The 22,584-nt window shown below is 43.5% G+C and overlaps 1 protein-coding gene across 4 annotated transcripts in view; it reads left to right on the top strand.

Annotated features, from left to right (window-relative positions):
* The first annotated feature begins 4,361 nt into the window (after window positions 1–4,361).
* The window catches only part of PCMT1 (protein-L-isoaspartate (D-aspartate) O-methyltransferase), a 35,303-nt gene continuing 17,080 nt past the window's right edge, over window positions 4,362–22,584 (top strand). For 2 of the 4 annotated variants that reach the window (XM_048936194.1, XM_048936195.1), the window contains exons 1-4: window positions 4,362–4,554; window positions 18,329–18,433; window positions 19,537–19,568; window positions 21,988–22,092. In XM_048936194.1, the coding sequence (XP_048792151.1) occupies window positions 4,500–4,554; window positions 18,329–18,433; window positions 19,537–19,568; window positions 21,988–22,092 (297 nt within the window). In that variant the 5' untranslated portion in view covers window positions 4,362–4,499. Of the gene's footprint in view, window positions 4,555–4,796; window positions 5,026–18,328; window positions 18,434–19,536; window positions 19,569–21,987; window positions 22,093–22,584 lie in introns of those variants that run through there. The other 2 variants (XM_048936192.1, XM_048936193.1) reach the window with 1 other exon arrangement.

Genomic DNA, 22,584 nt, shown 5'->3' with positions numbered 1-22,584 from the left:
ATGGGACGGCGCTGCAGCTTAGCGAGGCCGTTCCCGCAGGCACCTTCCTACTCTGTCCGGCCTGATTTTTGCTGCATTTTCTAACAGCTAGCACTGCCGGCTGCCTAGGACTCTGCCAGCTGTGTTTACTGGCAGCAGCAGCAATGTCTTGGTCAGACTTCCAACTCTGCTACTGCAGTTCTCTCTCTGCATTCTTGGTCTCCTCTGCAGCATCACAATTCTTTAGATGTGATACAAGATCAGTGACATTAGCCTGTGTGCTTTGTGCTTCAGCTTCCTTCGTGGCAACTTTTTTTTCATAATTACGTACAGCAGTACCAACACGGAACGTATTCGAAAGGCAGATGCTGCGGTAGTCTCCATACTATGAACCTTGAGACAGCTCTCCCGCTCCCTGCAGTGACATTATTACTTTCCAGCAGCACCCTGTGCTGAGCTGCTAGCAGTGACCTTGCAAGTCACAGCCAGCTCCTCCAGTATTCCCTGCTCATTCTCCTAACACTTCTGAGAAGGGTCACTGGGGAGAGCATGGAGACAGACTGGAGAACTCAACATGGAAGAGATCATACTTCGACATTATTGACATGTTTTATTAGACAAATATCTTTGATGGTTACTTCATAATATTTGTGTGGTTTTTTTTTGTTTTTTTTTTTATTATTTCTTCTGTGCTCTTGTCCTCTCTTTGCTCAGGAGTGCTTGGTTGAAAGGATTTGGAAAGTATTAAAGTGAGTAGGTGGGACACAGACTGTTTTCATTGGGAAGGAAAAAAGAATCCATTTTTCTTCCCTGTGTTGATTTTTTTTTTAGATTCTTTTGGCAGCATGCTCTGTGTTGGATTTAGGGCTGCTCTGTAGGCCTTTATATAAATATAATCTCTGCATTTGATCATTATGAAAGATGGGTACTGTGTTAGCATGTTGTTTCAGGATAATGTCAAATTTAATTAGACAAGTAAAAGAAGGAAACAAAGACCACAAGACAAAATGCCTCATCAAGTATTCCTGAGGTTGTCAATAAGAACTTTAGTACTAGACAAAGCTGGCTCTGGGCACTGGGCCCAAACATATAGCAGAAGCAGAAATGAGTTTGTACGGGTTGGTCTCATTGTGACTAAAGTTAGGAGTGTGAGCAAGAGGGATGAGAAAGCATGTGTCTCCCTGTCAGAGGCTGCAGAACCTGGGGAGGCAGGCACCTGCCAGTCAGTGGGTGTGCAAAGGCAGAATGAAGCCAATTCTGAATTCTATTTGCCAGTAACCTGCTTTCCTCTAATTATTGCACAGCAATATTTTAAGAAAGTTATTTGAAGATTCTGTATTTACTGCTGGTCATAGCTCCTGGAGCTGTGCCCAGTTGAATCTCCTGAACAAGCACAATTGTCAGTGCAGGGCACTGCAGAGCAGATGTAAGAGCAGAGAGCTAGGGCCACAAGCACACTCATAGTCCTTGCTTGCCCTGACCTTAGATGCAAAGCTCTGAAATGGAAACATAAAATTAAAGCCGACTCCGAACAACAGGAAGAGAGAAATGATGAAGGAGAATGATTAAGTTAAAAAGAGAACAGAGGCAGAGAGAGGAGTGAGTGTAGGTGTAGAAGCCAATTAGTGTGTGGTTTGGGACATAGCTGCGGAAATGCTCAGCAGGAACATTTCATAAAGAAATTTCTGCTTGCCGTATGTATATGCAGAAGCAGATGGGACCAGACAGTGACAAACAACTTTTCATATGCTTTTGAAATTCAAGGGCTTTCAAAATTCTAATGGGTGCATGAGGTGGGAGGAAAAGGATAAAACAGAAATAGTAGCATGGAGGGGTTTATATATAAATGTATAAGAGACTGAGATGTGGGTGAATGTGCACTAAAGGAGAGAGAACCAATGGGCTGCATGCTTAAAACTACTGGGATATCCATACCAGAGCAGTCACACGATCGCCCACTACTGGCCTTCCCTTGTCCCTTCCTTGGCAGGGCCTGGAGGGGCTGGAGAGTTGGTCGCACCTCTGGAAGGTGGAGGAGTCTGCAACTGACCGTGGACATCTGGGGACTGAGGTGCTCATGCTAGCTCAGACAAGTGAGGAGGAAGATGAAGGAGCCTTGAGTGTCAGAGCAGATGATAATGTGCTGATAGACAGAAAACACTTTAAAAAATTATATATATATATATATATTTAATTATTATTCTGGCATAAAATGCAGGCATTCTTTCATGGGCTTTTATTGACAAGCATGCTCTTAATAGGTTTTAATAACAGACTCATGGCCTGGGGCTGTAGAGCGAAAAATGCAAATGACCCTCATGGCTGTTTGTTGCACAAAAGGGTGCATCCTGTTGCCACTGATGCACTGTAGTATCTCAGTGCCATTTCAGCCCAGTTGGCTTGTCTTAAAGTTCCTGGAAATCTGCACAGCCAAACCATTTCCTTCACACATGCCTGTTACCACCCCAGATATCACTTACATTCTTCTCACTATCTGAGAAACCATGCCAAACACAGTGCCAATAAATGGCCAAGGTCAGCCTGAAAGCTGTAGTGTAGGTTTGTGTGTTCCTCTGAGATAAAGTTAGGCTCTTTCTCTATTCTCTGACAAGCATAAGCCTAATTCAAGCCTGGTGCTAGTAGGAACAGTCAGGCTGTATGAAAATGACTTCTCTGGTATTTCTGGTTCCCAAGGGGGTAAGTATCCCTGGAATGCTTTTAAGCATGGGTCAGCTAGTTTGTTGCTAACAGTCTCTGTATGTAAACGCAATGCAGTTTGCTTGCATCTGACAACAGAAAATGCCTTTTGCATTTAAAACAATGAAGTATTTTTGTTTGCGTGTTTTTACAATGTCTGTTTGTTCTTTGTACTTGCTGCCCTTTGGGAATTCTTGTAACTCCATGGCTTTTTTCCTTCCTTCCTGACCCACTGGACAGAACAAGGAGACCCTGCATGCTATGGGAGGGGCTGCAAAGCAGTTTCCAGATCGTGCCTGAGAGAAGATGGATGCAGAATACAAAATGAAGCAGCATATCCATCTCCAATATTACAAGAACCAGATGGGAAAGGTCTGGGGATTCAATGGACAGGACCCTGGTGTGCACACTGGGCACCTGCCAGCTTTGCCCTTAAGGGAATGCCAGCTAGAAAAGCAAATTTCCGCACGCACCTCACTTTCCTTACGTGAATTAATGATCATGGGATGGAGAGCAGTGTGATGTGGAGAAGGTGCTGCCTCATTGCTCCCAAGATGGATTTTTACACAAAAGGATGTTATCTGCATCTCTTGTGGTGGTATAACAGGCAGTGTGTGTCCTTCTGCCTGGAGCGCTTCCAGAGAACAATATGGTATTTCAATTTATGACTGACACCTTATGTTCTCCAACGTTCATACTACACATTGCCGACGGACCTGGCAGTTCGTGGTCTCACGTTTCCAAAGCAAAGAACTGCTGCCTCACTGTGCACGCACAGGGGCAGAGCAAAGCTGTATCGCAGCCTTAAGGTATTTATTACACTTCAAGCCAGTGATTTTGTAAGCCGGACGCCTTCTGAAAGGAATTTTAAGCGTGCAGCCTTGCTCTGTAACACCACGGCGCGGCGGCAGACATGTGGCAAGGCTCAGCCGTCAGCGCAGCACTCGCCCCCGTCAGCCTGCAGCCGCAATGCCGCGGCCGCCTGACGCTGGCTCAGCGGATCTTCCCGCCCGGCCGCTGAGGCTCGCGCCAGCTGACCAATAGCAATCTTCGACACGTAGGCTCAGCCCTCACGGGCCGGCTGCGACCAATAGGCGCACCTCATGCAAAACGCCGCGCAGCGAGGCGGTAGTCATTGGCTGACTCGTGAGGGCGGCGGGGAGCGCGGGCCAATAACGGCCGACACTGCCGGGCCGGGCAGTGTGAAGCGGGGGGCGCTTCACGAGAGTGGCCACAAAGGGTGAGGGAGGTTCAGTGAGCAGTGCTGCGCAGTTGCAGTACCTCTCTCGTTAACCCACCCCGTAGCGAGCGCTTGCCGCGTCCCCCGTCGGGCATATTGGTAATCAACCCCCGTTAACAGGGGAGGGCCGCAGCCTTCGTGTAAGGGCACAAGAGGCCGTTCCCCACACCGCAGCCGCGTCCGCCCACGCGCGCCGTGGCGGCGGGCACGTCCCGCGACCCCCCCCCCCCCTTCCCTCCTTCGCACGGTGCGCAGCGCCCCACCCCGGCCGGGGGAGCTCCCCCTCCTCGAAGCCCCCGCGCAGCCCAGCGGCGGCGGGCGCGCATGCGCGGTCCGCGACGCGGGGCGGCGGAGCGGCGGCACCGTCCGGAGCATGTCGGGCGCGCGGGGCGGTGGGCGCGTGGCCCCTCCCCCCGGCGGGCGCGCGGCAGCCGCAGCGGCGGCGGCGGGGGGAGGAGGAGGAGGCGGCGAGGAGGCGGCGCCTGTGTCGGCGCTGGAGGTTGTGTCCTTCCTGGGGAAGCTGCTGTGCGCAGTCGCGGCGCTGAAGGCGGCTCTCTACCTGCTCCGCAGAGTGTGCCTCGCCATGGCCTGGAAGTCGGGCGGCGCCAGCCACTCCGAGCTCATCCACAACCTCCGCAGTGAGTCTGCGGGGAGGGCGGGGGGCCTCGGCGGCGGCGCGGCCGGGAACGGCTACGCTCGGCCGCACGCGCCCGGAGTTCCCGCGGCGCGCGCCCGGCTGCCAACTGTCAAGGAGCGGCGGCGGGGGGAGGAGGCGAGGGCGGCGCCCGGCCGGGGGGTGTGCGGCGCCGCGTCCCCGCGTTTCCCGCCCGCCGTGCCGGCCTGAGGGCGGCGGCCGCTGGAGCGGGGCGGGCCCGGGTCGTCGGTGCGGGAGGAGATGCGGCGGGGGGGTGCGGCGGTGGCGCTGGCGGCGGTCCCGGGGGGAGCGCCTCGGGGCCGCGGCTGTCGTCAGCCTCCCTCGGGTCCCTTCTCCCGCACTCTCGTGCGGAGCCGGGCGGCGTCCCGGGGCGGCGTCTCGCAGGACGCGGCGACCTCCCTTCCAGGGCCTCGGGGCGGTTCGAGGGGGAGCGGGCGCGTCCGTTGGGCGAAAGGTGCGTAACGGCGGCCCGCTGGGGAGGTTCCAAGAGCCGGCGTGGCCCCGACGCCCGGGCGGCTCTTCCCGAGGGTCAGCTGGGGCCGCCGGGGGGTGTTGGGGGGGCAGAGCCGCTGCGTCGCCGTCCTGTTGCCGCTCCGTGCCTTTGAGGTTCGTGCCGTCCCCGTGCTGAAGACGGGCGGCGCTGTCAGGATGCTCCGCGCCGTTGGGCTCCCGTGAGCCGGGCGCTGCGGGGTCACGCGGGGAGATAACCGCGTCGTGTTGTCCTGCTCTTCATCTTTGTTAGATACTCCTGTAGCGTCCCTCATCTTTACCCTCGCTCGTTGCCTTTCTGTCCTCAAATGCACAAATTCCAGGCGAGAAAGGATGTATCCAGACTTGGAGCCTGTGCTGTGGCAGCCGCCTTGTGTTTCAGTGCTGCCTTTATCTATCTACCCTTCTTGTTTTGAGACAAGGGAGAACTATTCTTGATGTCTTCTCTAGCCTGCTTGTGATGGATGCTCTGATCCTGAGAGCTTTTCCAGCATTTTCTTTTGCCACTGTTGAGAAATCTTCCACTCAGCAGAGCAATACTTGCTGAAGTAATTTTTCAGTTTGACATTAAAATTGCCACTTTAACAAATAGATAGCAAATCCTCTCATTGTGAGTTTCAACGTTCTGCCCCTCATCTCTGTCTCTGAGGGACAGAAATACCGCCTTAATGAAATTCTGTCGTGAAGTCCCTTACATAGAATGTAGAATGGATGTCAGACTTCCAAATTATATCCAAAAAGTCATTGTTGCCAGAGTTGTTTACAGCTCTGAGAACCTGAAGGCAAAACTCATTTCGTTTCTGAAGAAAACAATGGCTGTTTTACCACATGGAAGCTGTTCAGGGCTTTGCAAATAATGCATTTTTTTTTTCTTAAGTTAAAAGCCACTATGAGAATGCAACAACAGCAGCTTGTAAAGGAAGAGGAAAGTAAGCTGGAAGTTTAGCACTGCAATCTCAAAATTTTAAGTGACAGTAATTACCTGAAAAGTTGCATTCTGTAATTTTCCCCTCTGTTTTGCCTGTGTATCTGAAAATATTTTGAGTGATGTTAACACAGAGTGGAAATAAATCACTGCTGAAGCACAGGTGCTTTTGATCTTGCAGCAGGGTTGTGCTGCTGGCAGGTGCTTTGTTGGCTTCATTGGGACTGCAGTGATGATGTAGATTCCAGGTGGCCAAGAAGGCCAGTGGCATCCTGGCTTGTATCAGGAATGGTGTGGTGAGCAGGACTAGGGAAGTCATCCTGCCCCTCTACTTGGTGCTGGTGAGGACTCACCCTGAGTGCTGTGTTCAGTTTGGGGAACAGAAAGGACATTGAGGTGCTGCAGCAGGTCCAAAGAAGGGCAACAAGGCTTGTGAAGGGCTTGGAGAACATGCCCTACAAGGAGAGACTGAAAGAACTGGGGCTGTATAGTCTGGGGAAAAGGAGGCTGAGGGGAGACCTTATTGCTCTCTTCCAGTATCTGAAAGTTGCTTACAGCGAGAACGGGGTTGGTCTCTTCTCACTGGTGACAGGTGACAGGATGAGGGGAAATGGCCTCAAGTTACACCAGGGCAAGTTTAGGTTGGATATCAGGAAACACTTCTTTACAGAAAGGGTGGTTAAGCACAGGAATAGGGTCCCCAGGGAGGTGGTTGAGTCACCATCCCTGGATGTGTTTAAAAGCCGTTTGGATGTGGTGCTCCAGGTAAGGTCATACATAACTTGTTGCTGAAAGTTGGGGAAAAGTTTAGAAGAAAATACCTTTTTATGTGGTATGTACTTCTGTTAGGCATGTTATCAACAAGCTTAAAAATCATTGGTTACTGAAAGAGTGAAGTGATCTAGAAAATTCTATTTTAATAATAGATCCCTCAGCGTATTTTGCTATTTGCTCTAAAAGCAGTTCTTGCTCCTGCCCTTATGCTGCTGGTTGTCTCCTACCCGTGCCTACAGAGCCACGTGTGTAGGAGGATATGTACTAAGACTGGATCTTTCTTACCCTTTTGTAGGGGTGAGCTTTTGTGGTGTTCTCTTCTGTGAGAGGGGAAAAAAAAAAAACCCACCAGCAAAAACGTTTTAAACTCCTCAATGTCTGTAAGCTGCTGTACTGCTATGTTTAGAGAAGTAGTAAACTTTGCTGTGGGTGTGAGTGGGCTGGGGAAAGTGGGAAGTACTTGTTTTACTTCTGTATAAAAGCATCGCTGGAAAACTCCTGTGAGCTGTATATTCTTGTGCTTTAAACCAGCTGTGAGGGCTACTCTTTCACGTAATTTGTTAGTGACGGTTACTTATCTTCTATTTTGTGGCAAAAAAAACCCAAACAAACAAACAAAGAGAAAAGGTCTCATTTAATGAAGATATATTAATATATATTCTTATTCCAGTGTTGCCTCAACTATGGAGTTGGATTGTTCTGTAGAGATAACAAGAATTAGGTTAGAGCACTACTAAGTGGTTGGACTCGACGATCCTTAAGGTCTTTTCCAACCTGAGCAGTGCTAAGCACTTGTGGTATTTGCATGCAGATATAGGCAACTGTTCTTCACAAGCCTTATCTTTGTTTTCGTGTCTTAGGAGGAATAAACTAATAAAGAAGGCCCTGGAAATTGGAGGATTTTTTAGTGCATAGAGACAAATGACTGAAGAATATTCCGTGGCTTTTTGTTCTTTTGATTTATTTATTTATTTATTTATTTATTTTTAGCTGCTTATTACATATTCTTGCTCTGTTGATTTGAGGCATTGGGGGTGTACAATTTGTGCAATACACAAAATAAACCTGCTTAAAAAGCACTCTCCTGTCCAACAAGAGTGCTGCCCTTGAATTCGTCTCCTTGTTCCATCAAGGTGCTCAGCTACTTTGTTTTCAAGTGCTTTTTTCTTCCTGATCGTTTTGATTCTTCAAGCATTAAGAGTTGTTTGTAAAAGTGCTATTATTTAAATACAGCTGGGAAGAAGCAAAGATATAATTGAGTGCATGTCTGCAAACGTCACCTCTAGAAATACTTAAAGCATAGGCAGTGCTTCTGGGGAGTTATCTAAAGGTAGATTGCTGGAGAGTTATAGATCATATTGAAGGTAGAAATAGTTGGCCGTCTTTAAGTTCACAGCTATAACCAAAGTTCCTTTTTGCTGTGAAGCTAGCACAAATGGATGCTGAAAATCAAGAAAAGACTCAGTAATGGATGGATGGCTAATTTACTATTATATTACTTGGTTGAGAATCTTTGGATTCTGAATCTCTTCTCTCTCTCCTCCCACACCCCCTTTATCTCCAGATAGCCACTGTTGTCTCGCCTCACTGTTATATCATTTTAATCCCCCTTTGTTTTTCATACATGGGCTCTTGCCAAGTCCTGTTACTTTGTGCACCAACATCTGAGAAACCAGCTTTTCTTTTCCACCTGCAGAACTCAAGGTTTGGTTCCTGTCCAACTCACCATCCATAAAGTTAATTAGGTTTCCTTATCACACCTTTATTTCTCTCCTCCAGACAATACAGTGTGCTGCCATATGACAGTCTTTCTCTGCTTGCTTTTCTGGTTGTGTTGTGCCAGTGGTGTTATAACAAGATATGTGTATTTTTGAATCCACGTTTCTGGGTTTAAATGTGAAGATGAATTAACTTGAACGTGATTAAGAGCTGCATAATGTTGTTAATCGTATTTGTGCTTGTTTCCTGCTTCATTCAGTTCTCTCTGTCATCCAACAGATCCGTAGTCTTGTTTCAAAAAAGTTAGAAGCTGTAATTTATGAGACACTGTGGATTGCACAGAGTTTGATAGCTTGTTTCAGGGAGGTGCTGTGAATGGGACAGCACTGTGTGTGGCCTTGCTGAGCCTAAGCTTGGTTCAGCGAGAACTGAGCATGGTTGTTCCTCAGGTTTGAGTTCTGTGGTTTTATTGGTTTGTTTGTTTATTTTCCCGCTGTGTCATTTCCTCTGGTTCATTCAAATCCTTTCCGCAACTGACTAATTTTGTGTACAGAAGGCTAATGTAACTGGGATGAGCACAGATCGGGGAAATAGCAAATGAAATGAAAATAAGCCAGTAAATGCAGCCCAAATTTAATATCCACGACCTACAAACAATTATGCTGCCTACTGTTTGTATTCAGCAAACAGTTTTCCCTTCAGCACGTGCACTGTGTTGAGGTTTGAGTGACTAAGCATTGTAGTTTATGGCAAGAAAATGGAATACCTGGAAATCAGTGTTTTTTTAATGTATATTTCTCGCTGCTTATTTATATCACAGCACTTCAGAATCAGTCATTTTAATTTAAAAATGTTTAGTACTTCTGCTTGGTTGAAAGTGTGTTTTGGTTGTGGTTGGGTTTAAAGGCATAATGCAACTTTTGTGATAGTCTGAAACTGCCTAATAATCAGTGGCAGAATGGAAATAATTTCTGTAATTCTATCCCTTGCAGGTAATTACCATTGCTTGTGAGCATGCTAAAAAGTGAAAATCTGGTATGGTTTAGTTTCAGTGTAACTCCAAGCCTTTATTTAAATGCTGCTGTTATTCTACCTTGGTGTAGCGTGGAATGCTCCTGAAGACCTGGTAGTATGCTTGGGAATAAACCACGTAATGCTGGTTTTCTTTTTGAATGGTTGTCTATGGAATATAACACCTCCAAGCTGTGTTTGTTAGTGTTATGATGATAATGTTTAAAGTAAAGAACTCTTAAAAGTAAAAAGCTCTTTTAATGCTTTTAACTTTGATTGCCATAACAAAGTTTTGGCAAAGACACAGTAAACTTTTTCAGAGGCTAAGGCCAATAGTTTTCTGAAGTGACATCTTTACTGAGTTGTCTTGAGTTGCATTCAGGTTCTGGAGTCTGAAAACACGACATTGGAATTGAGCACAAAGTGGGTTTAAATGTTAGTACTGTCAAATACCGAAGAGGTGATCATACAGACATAGCTTTAGAAGTTCTTTGTTTCTGCTAGTGTGACAGCCTTTTGTCAGTTTGTATCTTAGCATGTTGCTTTATGGTCAGTAAATATTATACTGTTACCTATAGCTCTGTCTCTTTAGCTTGGGATGGCTCGGTGGGTCAGCACAGTGGCTGGCTTACTGGTGGTTTTAGGTATGTCAGCTTGGCGGTCCTCCTTAACGGAGTTACCATGGAGCAGTAGGTGCTATGGGAACTATGTTAGCTGTTCTCACGAGACTTCTGAGGCATATTTCATCACTGGTGAGCTAGTTAGTTCAGAATGGCAAATCGTGCTTGGATGCCCTACAAGTTCAGATAGCGCTTTACCGCTCTTCTGATCTTCCCGTAGCTTTCATTTTACTTAGTGGCTGTTTTAATGAGATTGCATTGAAAGTAAACATCTATTGCAGTATAGCTGCTAGTTTTGACAGCATTACGTTTTCTGAAAACAAGTGAGCAAAGATGTTGTATGGAATCTGTTCCTTAAGGTGCAAGGTATTCAACATCTGCTGTTCTTTAGAGATTTGCTAAAGCTGCTGGTGAAGCCTTGCTATGAGGAGAGCTCTATACCTGTCTGTCCTATCCAGCTAGGTTTATCATAACAGTTTTTGTTATTGCTGATGGTTGCTCCCACTTTTTTTATTGAACTCTCTAGTTTTGACATCCCACATGAATTTTAAGTGAAGCTCAGCCCTCTGAAATGTAGAGGGATAAAATGCGCTTGTAGGTGAAGTCTCCCACACTTGGACTGTCAAAATGTATTGAAAAGTGCCATTCCATGCTCTTGCAGGCTGAACCCAACTGTAAAATCATTCTTTCATGAGCTCTTAACAGCTTCTTCACTTGAATGCTGATACAGATCTAGAGTAATGTAGCAGTTCAACAAAGGTGGCTGTATTACAGATGTTTTTTGTGGTAAAGACACACTGTAGCACTACAAGCAAAGAAATAGCCTACCTTTCTCTGTCCCATCCCCAGAGGAGGAAATTGTTGATACTTACTTTGTGGCATTAGCTGTATTGTTCCCTCCTACTGAAAGCTATAGTTAAATATGCCTAAATTAGTTATTTGCAGACTTTCAGATCCTTGAAAATGAATAGAGAGCTGGTTATCTGTGATACCAAAATGGATGGGTTGGTTTCAAAATGATAATTATTAAATAGAAATGGAGTACTCTCATAAAATAGAAGTGAAATTTTTGAAGGTACGTTTGCATTTAATGCGATCTTGAGGATATATATTTGGTGCATTTTGGCTCCTATGTGGATTTACCTGTACATATTCTGAGCAACAGCATGTATTTCTGGATTCCAAGTCTAGATCTGTTTATCTCCTTCTTTCCTCAGTGTCTTTGTTATCATTCTCTCTGAACTGCAGACTCTGAATTGATTTCTTCCTGTGAGCTGTATACAATATTCTGTTTGAATAATGTGTTATCACTCTGACAAGGCTTAGAAATAGCAGGCCAGCAGCTGAACGTTTGAGGCAGATGCTCTGTAAGTTGTCAGCAAAGCACCAAGAGATTTGTATGTATGAATGGATTAAAAAATGTTTGTTTGTGAGCATGTGCTTTGTTACTTTAGCATACAAAGAACTTTGTATGTTTTGGGGCCAGTGTCCTTTATTGGATCTCAAGGTGCTGATCCGTCATTTCATGTTAGAATCACAGTCGTCTTGTTTGTGGCTTACAGAGAAAGCTTACAATGCTTGTTACTGACATAAAATTCTGTAACTGAATTGCTTTATTAGCTTTTTCCTCCTTCTCCCCAACAAAACGATTCCAACCTAAAAAGCTCAGTCGACGAGCTGCTTAGAACTAACTAGCTTTACACTGTTTGAAAATCAAGATGTCATTCTCATCCAGCCTGCCTTCCATGTGGAAGTTGCTGGACGGTTTGGCTGGTTCATGTAGTGATGTCTGAATCTGTTAGCTCTCACTTGAGTAATCTTAATCTACTTGATTTCATCTTTTGCTGTACTGCACTATCTTTGCTTTGCACCAAATTTTAAGACTTCAGTATGATTTAAGATTTCTGTACGATAATGTCACTGTTAAACAGAAAAGTTGTCCCAGCAAGTGAAACACTTTGCAGTGGCTACAGTGAAGGTAATATCCGGAAAAATTGAAGTATGTGGATACTGAGAAAAGTCCCAGTGTAACACTTTTGGCATCTGCGTGATCATTTTGTTTATGTAAACTAGAAATAGGATGTGTTTGACCAGCTGTTACTCAGCTGTGACAGACCGTTGCAGCAGGACCAGTTAAGATTTGTGGTGTAAGCACGTGTGCTAGCCTCACCTTGAGCACCGTGTGCGGCTTTGGGTGCCACAATGTAAGAAGAACATAAAAGCTATCAAAGTGTGTCCGCAGGATGAAGATGGGGAAGGATCTGAAGGGCAAGGTGTATGGGGAGTGGCTGAGGTCCCTGGGTTCGTTCAGCCCAGAGCAGAGGAGCTGAGAGGAGCCCTGAATGGCGGCTGCGGCTCTTTGTGAGGGGAGCGGAGGGGCAGCGCCGAGCTCTGCTCTCTGTCACTGCGACAGGGAACGGCATGGAGCTGCTTCGGGGGAGGGGCAGCTGGGGGTTAGGGAAAGGGTCTGCACCAGAGGGCAGCGGGCATTGAACAGGCCGCCCAGGGCAGTGGGCACGGCCCCACATGCTGGAATTAAAGGAGCGTTTGGACAGTGCTCTCTGATGTAGCTGCAATAGGGTGATGTTGTTTGGAGCCAGGGGCCGGGCTCTGTGAATCCTTGTGGGTCTTCCAGCTCAGGATAGTCTATGATTATATCACGCAGCAACAAGACATCCTTTTTGTAATCTAGAAACTAGTGTTAGTGTGAATGTTGACTGCTAGTATGTTTTGAGCATGTTGAGAACCTGACTGATCAATGGTGAGGGTTAATCATTCGTGTAGGCTGTTCTTCTTAAGATAACTTTGCTGAAGCTTTATTGCTCAATAAAAAGATAAGTTGTTTGCTTATTGTATATCCATCTTATCTTTCCAAGCTTTCAGCTTTTTTTTTGCTCTCCAACATTCAACTGCCTGGTTTCCAAGATTATGTTCAACAGTGGTAATATTTATACCTTCAAACCCAGGGACTGCTGCATGAGCTCTTCTCCTGTTTTCACTGTGTTATTCATGGAAAAAAGTGGAGTAGAGCTTTCAGAACATGCTCCAATTATGTCAAGTTGTTGGTGCCACAGCTTCTGAACAAAATAACTTTTGAACTCTGTGGGCTGTGCTTTTCTTCTTGGTTACTTTTCAGCTTTGTCCCTTTGAATCTTGAGTTGTGCTGATATCACTAATAAATAGAGCTTACGTTATATTTTAAGCTCCAGACTAGTGTGTTTGCATATTTGTATTTGCTTGCAAGCAGTTAATAATTTGTGATTTAGTTTTAGTGCTGATTATGAGTATCTTGAAGCTGAGCAGTTTGTTCAGCTAGCAAGTCTTCAGTGCATGCTTGTCATTGGAAAGGAAAATCAGCCTCTATATGCTTAACTGTAAATGATTTTTCTGTGACATATAGCTCCCTTCTAAGATTTAGAAAACATTTTGCTTTGGAATTTTAATAATAAAGAATTTAATTATCTTATTTTTTGTTTTTTGTTTTTTTCATTTAGAAGCAGTGTGAAATTAGAATGCTCTCCCTGCACTGGCTTTTTTTAGGTGATATGTGTTTTCTTAGCAATTTGGAATCTGAGAAGAGATTCTTCCCAGATGGAATTAAGATATTCATTGTTAGTCTTCTTGGGATTGACTCTGCAGGAAGGAAAGGGCTTTCATTGGAGTTCGGTACCTTAAATATAGAGACACGCAGAAACTTTAATCATGATTCTAGGGAAAAATCTTATTTGTTATCAATGTTGGGGAAAATACTACATAGTCAATATTAACTTTACTGGGTAGATTCTTGATTGCTTTTCTTAATCACTTCCTAAATTTTATTACTTCTACGTAAGTAGAATAGCACTGCAGTAGTAGTAGTCCTATCCTATAGGACTGAATAGCACTTGTAAGTGTGTGTGTGTTGTATTCTGGTGTTCTCCAAACACGCAAAGAAGTCCAGAAAGCAGATTTAATTTTCTATGGGGGACAATTATACCATTATAATTGCCCTATTATATTTCTGCTGAAACAGAATGTGGGGTTTTATTTTGTACAAATATCCACAGAGCTCTTAAAATTTGATAAAAACAAGATAGAGAGAGGCATGGATAAAATACATAAGAAAAGTAATGTAGTGCAGGTGGAAGAAAAGTTGTAAATGCTGAGAAAGGAATTTAATTAGCAATGCTTTAAGTAGAAAGATGACAAGCAGATGAGAGAACATGCAGGTGTGCAGTTCTGTATAAGGAAAAAGGGGGGGTGGCAGCAGGACGGGTTATAGGATAGTGTGAAAAAAGAGGCTTGGGAAAAAATCTTGTGGTTCAGGAATTATAGAGAGGGTCCTCTAAAAATGGGGGAGGTTGTCTGCCCAATCGCAGGGCCTTCCTTGAGATGTTTATCAGTTCTTTCAGGCTGGAAGCTTCATCTGTTTATTCTCTGCGCATTGGTTTCCCCAAGGCGCAAAAGGAAAGAACAGATGGTTACCTTATCAATCTGTCTGCACAGTGCATCATAAAGGAGTAAATAGCTAGTTTAGATTTTTCCTGAATGCTTTTCAGCTGCCTGTTTGTATCTCTCTCATCCCCCTGGAACAATTTACTCCTGTTATAATCAGCTTTCCCGCCTCTCTTTTCATTTTTAGGTACACTTATTTTAGAAAAGCTACTTTCTTGGTGATATCTAATGGGATGCTAACTATATATATGTATGTATGTATCTATGTATATTTTTTTTCTCCCTAGTTTAGTTACCAACTGACATATAGCTAATTCCAAGTGGTTGGGGGAGCTCTTATTTTTTTTCTCATACTGTAGAATCAGAGAATCACCATCATAGGAAAAGATCTCTGATATCCTCCAGTCCAACCATCCACCTACCACCACTATTTCCCCATGAACCATGTTCTTTAGTACAACATCTGAGTGTTTCTTGAACACCTCCGGGGTGACTCCACCACCTCTCTGGGCAGCCCATTCCAGTGCATGACCACTCTTGGAGAAGAAATTTTTCCTAATGTCCAACCTGAATTTCCTGTTGCAAATTAAAGCCATTCCCTTTTGTCCTTTCACTAGTTACACAGAAGAGCTCAACGCCCGCCTCACTACAACCTCCTTTCAGGCAACTGTTGAGAGCGAGAGTGGTAAGGTCTCCCCTGAGCCTCCTCTTCTCCAGACTAAGCCATCCCAGTTCACAGAATCACAGAATTGTAGGGGTTGGAAGGGACCTCCAGAGATCATCGAGTCCAACCCTCTGCCAAAGCAGGTTCCTTACAGCAGGTCGCACAGGTAGGCGTCCAGGCAGGTCTTGAACATCTCCAGAGAAGGAGACTCCACCACCTCCCTGGGCAGCCTGTTCCAGTGCTCCGTCACCTCACTGTAAAGAAGTTCTTGTGCACATTTGTGCGGAACTTCCTGTGCTGCAGTTTCCAGCCATTTCCCCTTGTCCTGTCTCCACTCACCACTGAAAAGAGTCCGGCCTCGCCATTCTGCCCCCCACACCATAGATACTTATAGACCTGGATCAGGTCCCATCCCAGTCTTCTTTTCTCAAGGCTGAACAGACCCAGTTCACTCAGCCTTTCCTCATAGGAGAGATGCTCCAGGCCCTTCACCATCTTTGTGGCCCTCTGCTGGAGGAGGGATCTCTTGGTCTCATGAGGATCTCTTCCAAGAGATCCCTGTCTTTTTTGTACTGGGGAGCCCAGAGCTGGACGCAGTTCCCTCAGCCACTCCTCATAAGGCCTGTGCTCCAGACCCTTCACCAGCTTTGTTGCCCTTCTCTGCACATGCTCTAGATCCTCAATGTCTTTCTTGTAGTGAGTGGCCCAAAACTGAACACAGTGCTTGAGGTGCAGCCTCACAAGTGCTGGGTACAGGGGAATGATCACCTTCCTATTCCTGTTGGCTGTACTCTTTCTGATACAAGCCAGGATGCCATTGGTTTTTTTGGCCGCCTAGGCATACTGTTGGTTCATGTTCAGCTGAGTGTTGACTGGTACCTCCCAGTGCATTTTTACCACACTGTCTTCCAGCTGCTCTGCCCCAAGCCTATAGCATTGCCTGGGGTTGTTGTGGCCAAAGTGCAGGACCCAGCACTTGATCGTGTTGAACTGCTGACTTCAGCCCAGCGATACAGCCTGTTCCAATCCCTCTGAAGGGCTTTCCTAGGCAGATCATTGTTTCCCCCTGAAATTGGTATCTTCTGTAGACTTATTGAGGATGTACTCAATGCTCTCATCCAGGTCATCAACGAAAATATTGATCAGGACTGGCTCCAGCACTGACCCCTGGGGAACGCCACTCGTGACCAGTCACCAGCTGCATTTAGCTCCATTCACCACAGCTCTCTGGGCCCAGCCATCCAACCAGTTCTTTACCCAGCAAAGCGTGTCCCTGTCCAAGGCACAGGCTGCCACCTTCTCCATGAGAACACTGTGGGGGACAGTGTCAAAGGCTTTGCTGAAGTCAACAGCCTTTCCCTCATCCACCAAGCGAGTCACTCAGTCAGAAAAGGAGATGAGGTTGGTTGAGCAAGACCTGACTTTCATGAACCTGTGCTGGCTGGGCCTAATTTCCTAGTTGTCCCACACATGCTGCATGATCTCTTTCAAGACAATCTGCTCCATAACCTTTCCTGGCACTGAGGTCAGGCTGATGGGCCTGTATTTCCTTGGATTTTCCTCATGACTATCTTACCCAATATCATGCTGGCACAATGTCTTTAAATTTTTTCTTTTACTTTGGGGTACGGTTTTGCTTAGTATAAAATCAAGGTTGGAAAAGATGTCAATTTATGAACTACTGCTGCAAATGCCTGTTGTCTCTCAGATTAAAAAACAAATTGAAATGAGGAATTCTCTCTAAGACTGTAGCATGCAGTTCTGAATGGAGTCAAAACACAAGATATGTGTAATGCATAATGTATAATGTGTAATGCAAACTGCAGGGAGCTTATGAGTTTTCTAGGGTTTATAAGGGAAGAATATTGTTATTTAGGACCATTTTTATAAAGCATTGTTATTTTCCCTAATAATTTGATGGCATATTGCTATTGCATTTCTAAGTGATACTTTGTCTTTAGAACAAAGAGCACAATGTCATGGGGGTACCAATTTGCTCTCTGTTCTATAGGCTAATGAAACTGGGCACAGGTAGTGGATATTGGGGATGGGTGTTGAGAAAGAGAAAAAAACTCAGATAACCCACAACCATGTTTGATAAGAGTAATTGATGGGAGCATGCTGTAAACAGTCAGGAAGGCCTTTGCAAAAGTTAGCTGCAGCCTGGTCACGGATGTCTTAGTGTTGGTAGCTCTCTAAAACTGATGGGACTTCAATTAAGATAATCTTGGAAGAACTCACACATCTTACTTTTGAATTACTGCAGTTTATATTAGATTTTGAAAGCACTCAGATTATTATTTATTTTTTTCTTTTAAGTAAAACTTTCCAATAAAGTTAGTTAGTTAATAAGCTACTCAGTAAAGCTTCCATCATTGCAATAGCATTATTTGGAGTTTATCCTGAATTTTTTAATGAAAGTGATTGGTTAGTTTCTTCTGTTTGTTTTTGGTTGCTTTCTGTTGCTTGTAAGTATGTCTTCAGAATTTAAATCTATAAATGTTAAAAAGAAAGAAAGTAACTTCACTGCTCAGTGTTTCTAATGTTTTGTACGTACCTTCTATTTTTAAGAGGAGACAGATTCAGAATGTTTTAATACAAAAAATCTTAGGCCTCAGCCTGCCCCATTGTAAGAATTCTCATTCTGTAGGAGTTTCTTCACAAGGGACTTCTTTCTTTTGCCAACACAAAAGAGAAACAGGACTTGAAAATAAAATACTGAGCAGGGATGCTATGGTTTCTGCTAACCTGCTTTTGTTTATTTTTCAATAATTGATCACTTAACTTAAAAAAAATAAGTAAACCTTGTTTATTGTATAGAGTAGTATGAATTTCTTACTTTATATGTTTTCAGGAGTATCAAAGCTGTGCATGGAACTGAGTGTTTCTAGGAGTTACATCTTTGCATCTGTAGCTTCTGGGAGAGTCTTGCTTATGATTCGCTGTCTTAAGCAGTGTTTCACCAATGGATCATAGCTTAACTTCTAAGGTGATGAGGGTTAGAGTACTAGGGAGAGTAAGGTAACGTGTTTTCTCACAGTGGTAGGAGTATATTAATGTATTTTGCATGTTCTTGCATTGAGGAACAGAATGCCTTCAATGTGATTTGTTTTATTTATAGAAAATGGAATAATCAAATCAGACAAGGTATTTGAAGTAATGCTGGCTACAGACCGTTGCCACTATGCAAAATACAACCCTTATATGGATTCTCCTCAATCTATAGGTAAGTCAGTTCCTATGAAATGCTCTGTCCTAATTTGTGTAATGGTGACTGCCTTTGTAATAGATGTGCAAACTTATTTTGAACCATCTTAGTTCTTTATCAGTTTATTCAATCTCTTTTAACTACGTGTTTTGAATTTATGGGACACAATTGGCATACTTAAATACATCCATAGATTGTTATTGGCCAATATTAACGTGTAAGTATATATTTTTTTAATGCTACAACAATTTGTAGTGATGGAGCTGATATTTAAATATTTATAAACCACTTGTATCCAATTTACTTCAGGAACAGTCTCTCTCTTTACAGAAATGGTTTATGAGAGATCAGTACAATGCTCTTCAGATTTTTACATGAGATGTTTTTCTATACAAAAATAGGCTTTAAATGGGAGAATCTGTTGATGGTTGTAGGACACTAACTTCTCGTCCAGATCTTAGTTTTATCATTCCAAGGCAGGAGAATTAATTAAACTTATGTGCTTCCTTTATTCTTTTCTTGATTATTATTTTTTTTCCTCTCCTTTCCCTTCCATGCTGGATGGTGAGCATTATGAATAGTAATTGGATTTGATTTGTGTAGGGACATTAAAGAAATAAAATGTTCTAAAGTATGTACTCAAAAATTTATATATTTCTAAAGGAACAAATATAACTCTGTATTCCTAGGTTTATGTGCTGTCTGGGGGAAAAAAGACATCAGTCTTCAGAGGGTCCCCATCACGTAAACTCACTAACAAACCTGGGTTCTTATGTATGGTCCATGAAGGAGGGGGAAAAAAAAAAAAAGAAATTAGGTTATTCTGGGAAACACAGCTCATCTGAATTCGACATATGTGATAAAGCCAAGGAGATAGAATCACAAAATAGAAATTATAACTGAGGTTGAGTATAGAACTGTGTTTTTTCCTGTTCAGAGTTAAGGAGGCATAGCTTACAGATGATGTACTTAACTCACTTCTGAAGTAGAGTACTTACATAACCATTAGTGTGTGACTGATGTCCTGAATGAGGCTAACAGTGAAGATATTGCATTTTACGGTCAAGATCAATAACAATGGTCTGAACAACAATCAAATCTTCTGCTTTCTTGTTTTACAGGCTTCCAAGCAACAATCAGTGCTCCACATATGGTAAGCTTTAAACTTGTATAGATGATTTTATGATGATACAAACGTTCCCAAAATAAAAATATTTATCACAACAAATTTAACTAGGAATTGATGGCAGTAATGTGGTTGTAAATTACCTAATAGGAGGGTGCAGAGAAGGTTGAGCCAGACTCTTTCTGCAGATGCACAGTGATAGGATGTGGGGCAGTGGACAAACAGTGCAACGTAGAAAATTGTGATTAAATTCTATTGTGAGGAAATCATACTGGATGTAGTCAAGCACTGGAACGTTTCTGTTCTGTGGTGGAATGACTGCATCTGTTGACAAGGGAAGACTTAATGATGTAATCTACCTGGACTGCTGCAAGGCCTTTGGCATGGTCCCATACCATGTGATTATCTCCAAATTGAAGAGAGATGGATTTGAATTGTGCACTTTACAGTGGATAAAGAATTGATTGGATAGTTGCAGCAAGAAAGCAGTGATTCCAGGTGGAGTCCAAGTGGAGACAAGTGATGAGTAGTGTCCATCAGGGGAGTAAGCTGTAGAAGTGTGATAATGACTATCTGTAAAGCATTAAAAAAACTAGAATTAGAACGATTCAGTGAGGAGGGCCTTACAAAGATCATCTATTCCGACTGTCCAAAAGCAATTAAACTTTTGGCTATTATCTAAATAGTATCTCTTGAATACTAACAGACAAGGGGTATCAACCACCTCTCTAGGAAGCCTGTTCTAGTGTTTGACTACCTTCATGGTGCAGAAATTTTTTTGGAACCTCTCCTGGTGCAATTTTGTGCTCTTTCTATGAGTTCTATCGCTAATTACCAGGAAGAGAAGAGACTAGCACTTCCCTCTCACCTTCTCTGCAAGAACCTGCAGAGTGTAATGAGGTCGCCTCTCGACCTCCTTTTCTCCAGATTGGACAACTCAAATGTCCTTCTTTAGCCCCTCCCCACAGGACGTGCTTTCCGGCCCTGTTACCAGCTTTGTTCCCCTCTTGTGGATGATTTCAGGTATCTTAACTTGCTTTTTATATTGTGGAGGCGAGAACTGCACACAATATTCAAGAGGAGGCAGCACTACCTCTTTTAGCAGTTTGGCTATCCTGTGTTTAATGCACCCCAAATTGAGGTTTGCTGTCTTGTCTGCCAGAGCTCTCTGCTGGCTCATACTGAGCCTGTTGTCACCAGTATCCTCAGGTCCCTTTCTGCTGAGCTCCTCTCCAGCCACTCGTCTCCCAGTCTACACCTTTTATTTGACATTACCCCATTGCAACTGTAGCACTTGTCATTTTCGTTTAATGAAATTCATGCTGTTACTGATCACCCAGTGCTCCATCTACCTAGATCCTTTTGCAAGGCCTCTCATCCCCTTGAGAGAATCAGCAGCAGTTCCCAATTCAGTGTCGCCAAACAACATGCAGAGGATGCGCACCATTCCTGCATCCAGACCATTTATATATTGAACAGAACCAGGTTCAGAATTGATCCCTGGGGAATGCTGCTAGTGACAGACTACTAGGTAGATGTCGCCCTGAACACTACAACCCTTTGAGCTCTACTGTTAAGCCAGTTCATTAATCAGCATAGCATGAACTTGTTTATCTCACAGCTGGACATTTTGTCCAGAAAGATGCTGTGAGGAATGGTATCAAAATCCAAAAAGACTGTCCACTGTCTTGCCATCATCCACCAGGCAGGTGACCTTATCAAAGAAAGATCAGATTACTAAGGGAGGACTTTTCTCTGCATGAACCCATGTTGGCTTTGCCTGATAACTGCACTGTTCTTTAACTGCATTTCAGTATTTCCCAGGGTCATTTTTTCCATAACTATTCCAGAGGATGAGGTTAAACTAACAACCCTGTTAGTCTCAATAATGAATTGATTGGCATATGACAAGTTTAGTTTGTGTACTGGTCAACTGTGTAAGAAAACAAAGCAGCTCATGATGTAGACTTTTGAATTTTCATATGTGAATGTTTTGGATATCAGACTTTGTAAAAACCACCTTCTTTTTTCCTTGAGTAACTGTGTGCAGGCAGTATTAACTACAATATAATTTTTCTTTGATCCTATGAAACTAGCTTCTGTCTCAGCGTATTCCAGTGTATATAGCATAATGATAAGACATTCTCTTTGGCTAATATTCACCAGAGAACTGAGAACCACCAGACCTGAAGAGAATTTATTCCATTGTCTCTCTCCACAAACAAGAAAAGAAAAGTTTTCTTGAAGTAAAAGAAGCAACAGTGATTATATCATATAGCTAACTCCACTCACTACCTGTGGAGTTCATATGCTGTTTTTACGTAATGAAAACATGATTCTGAAATTTTTTAGGCTAATGTGCATTGCCTCAAAACACTGAAGCAATGAAGATGTGTAGGATCAAATAAGAATGATAATACTTTGAAATTTTGTCTCCTTCCTCTAGCATGCATATGCTCTTGAACTTCTGTCCGATCAATTACATGAAGGAGCCAAAGCTCTTGATGTGGGATCTGGAAGTGGAATCCTTACAGCATGCTTTTCACGGATGGTGAGAAATCTAGTTTAATTGTTGGTTCATCAAAACTGTTTGAACTGCAGCATAACTGAATTAAAAACAAGGGTAAAAGTGGGCTTCTTACAGTGGGCTGAAGTAGATTACACAGAAAATGAACTACTCTCCTGAGTGTGGCTAGTATACACTTCTAATCATATTGATACTTGAGGCTTGGGTCCAGTAAATCCTTTGGTGATGAAGAAACTGCCTCAGTGGTAAGTTTTTTCTTGATTTAATGGTTGCTGTATAACTTGAAGAAAGGTGGTATTTGTTATTTTTTATCTTTTTTTATCTTAACTTGTGTGGCTGTGAATGTGCTCATATTTCTTTTTCTACTGTGATGAGAGCTTAATGAGACCTAAAAGAATCCTATTTCCACAGGTTAATTATATATCTATGTGTATAAATAGTATTTGAAATTAGTTTCATTTTTTTCCATTTATTTTATTGTGGAAGTATGAGAATCTATTTAATCACTTTCAAAAT

The sequence above is a fragment of the Lagopus muta genome, chromosome 2 (genome assembly GCF_023343835.1).
Source record: "Lagopus muta isolate bLagMut1 chromosome 2, bLagMut1 primary, whole genome shotgun sequence".
NCBI lineage: Eukaryota > Metazoa > Chordata > Aves > Galliformes > Phasianidae > Lagopus > Lagopus muta.
The sequence above is the reverse complement of the archived record's forward strand: the minus strand, read 5'-3'. Positions and strand labels throughout refer to the sequence as shown.